This window comes from Eurytemora carolleeae, unplaced genomic scaffold, assembly GCF_000591075.1.
Source record: "Eurytemora carolleeae unplaced genomic scaffold, Eaff_2.0 scaffold1372, whole genome shotgun sequence".
NCBI lineage: Eukaryota > Metazoa > Arthropoda > Copepoda > Calanoida > Temoridae > Eurytemora > Eurytemora carolleeae.
The window spans coordinates 29,142-35,734 of NW_019397277.1; the positions used below are offsets into that span (position 1 = coordinate 29,142).

The 6,593-nt window shown below is 33.3% G+C and overlaps 1 protein-coding gene across 1 annotated transcript in view; it reads left to right on the plus strand.

Moving 5' to 3' along the window:
- The window catches only part of LOC111713216 (tetratricopeptide repeat protein 5), a 10,355-nt gene extending 4,483 nt beyond the window's left edge, over positions 1-5,872 (plus strand). Inside the window, exons 9-13 of the mRNA XM_023488040.1 lie at positions 2,140-2,205; positions 2,945-2,998; positions 4,269-4,346; positions 4,704-4,869; positions 5,760-5,872. Of these exons, the coding sequence (XP_023343808.1) occupies positions 2,140-2,205; positions 2,945-2,998; positions 4,269-4,346; positions 4,704-4,869; positions 5,760-5,857 (462 nt within the window). The 3' untranslated portion in view covers positions 5,858-5,872. The remainder of the gene's footprint in view (positions 1-2,139; positions 2,206-2,944; positions 2,999-4,268; positions 4,347-4,703; positions 4,870-5,759) is intronic.
- Positions 5,873-6,593: the final 721 nt, after the last annotated feature.

The following is a 6,593-nucleotide window of genomic DNA, read 5'->3' on the forward strand; positions in this document are numbered from 1 at the left end:
TGTTCAGTGATATTGGATTTCTAGGCGCCCCTTTTGATAAAAATGGTTCGTTTTGGATCTTTAAGCCATTGAAGACAATTCCTAAAGGATTGTTTGGTTTAAAATATTTTAAGATTATTATTTTCTTACTTCTAATGAAATCCAGGAAGGGGGTGTTAAGTGATATTTTTTCTCTTGACGCCCCTGAAGAAGTATTTATGATTTATCAATTCAAATAACTATAAAATTATTTTTAGAATTTTACTTGCCTTTCTTTATTTAATTTTGCATTTTTGGCACTGATTCCTCTTCAATTTCAGGAGTCTGATGTGGATCAAACAACCCCCCTGACTGTAGGATTTTTAGCCCCTGAACCATACAGGGCTCCTCCTGTAATTTGAATCTGTCCTTGTTGGGCTTTTTTGGCATTGGTCTAATATTCTGTCGGACCTAAAATCTTGAAAACAAAAATGATGCATCGGCAATAAAATATTTATATATATAAATACCTGTTTTGGGCCAAACACCCCCTCTTTCTACGCCCCTCATCAAGAAAAAAAAAAATTTGAAATTTTTTTCTGTCCCTTATGGATTTAAAGAATATAGGTGCAAAGTTAGCACCATTTATCTCTATTATTACAAGAGTTATTACAAACTCCAGGAGACTAGTGAGGTCCTTTACTGTTTTTTAACAGAAGAAGAATTTTCAAATTATTTTTCTTCTTTTTGTTATTTTTATGCTAAAACTTAAAAAAGGAGCGGGAAAGGCAGGCGGCCATAAGTCACAACATTTTTCCCTTCCCATGCAACATATTAGCTTTTTTTGTCTTCTGGCAGCCATGAGCTACAACCGTTGTCCCTCAATCCACAACATTTCAGTCTTGGGCAATGTTTACGTTTTTTATTATTTTAGTGGATTGAAATTGCGATTTTCAAAAGTCCAGCCGCATTACGCAAAAGATGATTTATAAGTTTATTTCAGATCAATAAATTTTGTGTTCAGTTGAAACAAAGAAGATTTTACCATATTTGTACGCATTGTGGGCACCGAGACAGATTGTTTGGGGGTAGTCTGAAGAATAAGAAAAGATGAGAAAAATCACAATATTAACTTTTATTACCTGAGCTTTAAACATTTCCACAAAAAAATCTAGCTTCCATGCTTCTGGTTAAATAGTTAAAATTTTCTGTGATATGGGTGCCCTTTGAACTTCAAGAGTATTTTTTGATTCATTATTTTAATTTTTTTTTTTTATTATTTTTAATGTTCAAAATGTTTTAAAAAATAACCAATTTTAGAGGAAAGATTGAATTTATTTTATGGAAAAATAATTTTAGCAGTGTACATTGAAAGGAATCATCATTATTTCTATTTAAAAGTTATATATAAAGATCTTTATATTTATGTATTTTGCATGACGTGGCTTGATTTTTGAATAACGCAATTTTAATGCACTAATTTTACCATTTAAAAACATAAAATTGCCAAAATGTTGTAGCATGAAAGACCCAACGGTTGTGGCTTATGGCTGCCGGAAGACAAAAATGCTAATATGTAGCATGGAACAAAAATTTCTTTTACCTTATGGCTGCCTGCCTTCCTCTGCTCTTCAGAGATAAGGAATTTTTTTAAAATCTCCTTTTTTTAAAGAGTTCAGATATGGGGTTTTAGAGCAAAAGATTTTTGTTTGTAATAAATAGAAAATCTATATATTAAGTAGTATTCTCTGCCTGTCTATTTGCTCTTAACCTGTTTTGTAAAACTGATTTTGTTAGTTTAACCTTTGAAAGCCTAGCGCTACATTAGTGCCATGTTTTTCTTTGTTTAGCAATTTTAGTAAATAGAATAGAATTTGGATTATTCTATTTCTATTGGAGATATTCTTTATTTATGAGGTGGGAAATATTTGTTAAAGAGACTGTAAACGTAGTTTAAAGTGACCTTCCCTTTAAAGAGTAGCATGCCTGATACACATTGGTACCTTATCTGTGCAACTACAAGGAAGATATTGTCGTTTTTCATCTCAAAAAAGTGTGGAATTCTGTAATTTACATTTTTTTTTCTCTGCTGCAAGAAAACATGGAAGTAACCCTTTTATTTAGATAATTGACACATTTTTATAAGAATTAAGTTTCTAATTGGAAATATATTTTAATCAGGGGATTGCGCTGAAATATGAAGAATTGTATGAAAAAGCTCTTCAGTCTTTTTCAACAGCCCAGGTATGAAAACAAAGTTCAGTGTTAGAATAATAAAATTTATTCCTCGTATGTCAGAAATATAAAAAATCAAAGCTTTGGATAAATACAAAAGATGTTAATTTACAAGATTTTTAAACCTTTTCTAGTCTCCATTCACTAACGGAATAAATTGATAGTGTAAACCTTATCATCAGAGAGTTCTTTTCCATTTTTCCTGTTCAATTTTCTTTTTTCTTGTTTCTTGTTTCTACATTTTGAGGCCTCTACAAATTGTTCTTGTGACATTGAGTTGTAGAGGAGGTAGGAAAGGTAGAAAGCCCCATCAGGTGGAATCTTCCACAGAAGTCCATTCCTCACATCCGACCAAGTACAAAACCAGTATCATTGGGCATGGCTTGTATACCTGTCAGGGATTATACTGATGTGTTCCTTCTTTCAATTATACTAGAAATTCAAGGCGCTTCGCGCCCTTCTTTCTAGCCTTAGAGGGCGCTTCGCGCCCATCTTCTAAATTAATTGTAAACATGTTCTCTTTGTGTACATCGTAAAACTAAACAAAAATAATTCGCGNGTCCACAAGAATTCATAGTTTGAAATATCTACGGTCTACGACATTTAATTTTAAAGAAATTGAGATTTAAAAATCCGAGTTTGTGGCAAAGACTTAATTCCTTTGTTTATGCAAACTTTTAGTTTTCTATACGTTTATGGGAAAATATTTGTATTGTAATCACTGTTAATTTATGATATCTTTTTTATTCAGGGCAAATTGAAACCTAAGAAAATAAGTTCTCTCTTAGAAGGATTGGACAATAAGGTGAAAATGATTTTAAAAGTGAAACTAGTATAAAAACTAGTATATAAAAGTGAAACTAGTATATAAAAGTGAAACTAGTATATAAAAGTGAAACTAGTATATAAAAGTGAAAATAGTCTATAAAAGTGAAACTAGTATATAAAAGTGAAACTAGTATATAAAAGTGAAACTAGTATATAAAAGTGAAACTAGTATATAAAAGTGAAACTGGTATATAAAAGTGAAACTAGTATTAAACGGATTTCAAATATCGATTTTCGGTAAAAGTTACTATGTCTTTATTACGCTGCTTAGGATCCATTTGATTTTGATGCGGATTCGGATCCGGATCCTGGATCCGCATTGGAAAAAATGGATCCGGATCCAGGTCATTTCTTTAAGATTTACTGAATTTTTTAAACAAAAAATAATTTTCAAATTTTTTGTTTTATTTTTTTCGCCTATTTTTATCCTAAAACTTGAACTATTCAAAAATGAGAATTTTTATAATCTCTTTTTTCAAAAGTTCAGATTTGAGTTTAGGAGTAAAAAGTCTTTTTTTTTGCAGATTTTGGTTGATATTTTACCCCTTGGATCCGGATCCAGGAAGCCAGAATCTTACGGATCCAACGGATCTGGATCCTAAGCACTGGTCTTCAATTATGTTAATAATGTTGCTTTCATATGGGATAAAAATACTTGGTTATTCAAAGCGAAAATGCACTTTACTGGCAAATAACGTTTTCTCTGGTTTTCTCAACAAAAAAAACAGTTGGAAAAGTAGATTGCCGGAGAAGTTTGCAGTTTTCCAACAGTCATAATCAGAAAGACTCAGCATTAATTGACAGTTAATCAGACGACTTTACATATATATCTCTGGCAATTTTAAATGCTAAAAAAAGGCAGACTTCATTTTGGAAATGGCAGGACTAGGGCTATTTTTTGATTATCGTGTCATCGTGTCATAATATTTGTAAAATTAGATTGTAAAGTCGTCTGATTCAGGGGCGTATTCAGGAATTTGTCCAGGGGGGCTTAAATTTTTTTCTCTTTCCAGGGGGGGCTCAGCACCCGTTGGGGCCTGAAAACCCTCTTAAATCAAAAGATTTCACCTGTTCAGGGGCGGGCTTAGCCCCCATAGCCCCATAGCCCCCCCTGAATACGCCTCTGGTCTGATAAATTGTAGATTTATTCTGGGTCTTTTTGATTAGGACTGTAGGTAAATTCTCTATGGTAGTTTAAATAGTAAATAGATAGTTATAATAATAGTTTTAATGGTTTTATTGTTTAGAGTTTAGGTCCCTATTCAGACGGACTTTACAAATCTCCGTCAGGGTTGGCTGTGAAATTGAATGCTGCATCTTTTAAGGCAAGCTTTTTCAAACATGAAATTCAGACTTTGTTGAATTGACCAAAATTTAATCAAATTTTCTTTCTCTTGTTACGAAAAAGATTTCATTGAAAAAAGAGTGAAATATTTTTTATTAAAAGCTGGGGAAAAGGAATAATTAGGGAGGTCGCTAAGAATGCGATTTGTGGACCCCCCCCCCCCCTTCATTATGTACTGCAAAACAGTGTTCAAGAATTTTATAAAAGGTTTTAAAATCAATAATTGAGTTACAACGTAAGATGAATGAGAGCCTTTTTTTTAATTTAGAAAAAACTTTTAAGCAATATGATCTATGAGAAAGTAATTTAAGTCCTTGAGAAAATGTTTGGTCTGAAGGATCTGAGAGTTGGATTGAACTCTGAGAAGGTTGTGTTGGGTCGAGTTATCTGCTCCGTCTACTCAGAGGAGACAGTTCCATTCACATTCTGTATCATGGACTGGGAGGAGACGGTTACAGTTGTTACTCTCTACAATCTTAGTCCGGGAAGAGGAGTTATTATAGGTCAGTAACTAGATATTATAGGTCAGTATCTAGATATTATAGATCAGTATCTAGATATTATAGGTCAGTATCTAAATATTATAGGTCAGTATCTAGATATTATAGGTCAGTAACTAGATATTATACGTCATTTACTATATATTATAGGTCAGTTACTAGATATTATAGGTCAGTTACTAGATATTATAGGTCAGTATCTAGATATTATAGGTCAGTATCTAGATATTATAGGTCAGTAACTAGATATTATAGGTCAATTACTGTATACTACAGTTCTATAACTAAATATTATAGGTCAGTAACTAGATATTATAGGTCAGTATCTAGATATTATAGGTCAGAAATTAGATATTATAGGTCAGTAACTCGATATTATAGTGGTTGTACAATTTTGGTTCTGATAAAGAAGTTATTATATATGGGTCAGAAGGATCTTAAGAAAAATTTTCAGGAAAAACATCTTTCTCTTGGTTTGCAGAAAACGTTAAAATGATGGGATTTCAACAGTGCTTAGGATCCATTTCAATTGATGCGTATCCGGATCCGGATCCTGGATTTACCCAGAAAAGAAATGGTTCCGGATCCTTATCAGTTTTTTGGTTGATATTTTGTTTCTTGGATCCGGATCCTTATTCAGGAGGTCAAATTGTTGTGGATCAATCTCATACGGACCCGGATCCTAAGCACTGGTTTTCAATTTTGGTTCTGAACACAGAGTATTATTGAGAGAGGTTCAGTGCACTGAGTACAGCTGGCAAGCTGGACAAAACTGTACAAAAACGTCATTTTTCCGGTGCTTCCTTTTTTTTATTTTGATATTTTTGTTAACATTTTGGGGGAAAATTGCTATCTATCTCTCGATAATTTCAAAGATAATTCAACTTTTTTAGGAGACAGTGTTGCTATACCAGAACCTTTCTTTACATCAGTAAATTTCTCACATAAACAAAAAACATATAATTTCGGCATAATCAGGTCAGAAAAATAATTGTTTTTGTTCTCTGTTGATTTATTGATCTATTTATAGATCGATTGGTTTGTTGGTTGAATTTTGATCGGATTAAAGATTGATCGGGTGATTATTTGATTGGTTGGTTGATTGATTGATTGTTTGGTTGATTGATTGATTGAATGATTGGTTCTCCGGTCGAGCGATATATTCATTGGACAGTTGAATTATTCATTGATTGATCAATTGGCAGGTTCAGTAATAATTTTGTTCAGGTGTTTGGTTGATTGATTTGATATGATAAAATGTATTAATTAATTAATTAATGAAAGGAAAGCGCTGTCACAGTCGATTTCAACCACCAGTACTTCCCCTCCTGATATGCATTTTTTACACGCCTGGGGTTGTCTGTTAAATCCGCCCAGGTTTTGTTCTATTAATGACTCCTGGTTGCAGGCAAACCCAGGTGAAGGGTTTCCGGGAACCTGACTTGGCCGTAACCCCAGGTTGAGATTCTCAACCCACCTGGCCCCCCCCCCCTATTTGGAACCTGGGTTTTGGGTTTCCCTGAGGCGTTGTAATCATAGGTTTAAATCAAACACAGGGATCAGGTCGTAAACTAATCTACTGTACTCTCTGTACACCTCAGCAATAACTAGGTCTGATACTAATCTATTGCACAGCAGGGATTAGGTCGTTAACCAATCTCCTGTACTCTCTGTACACGTCATCAATAACTAGTCTTGTACTATTCTATTGCCCAGAAGGGGTTAGG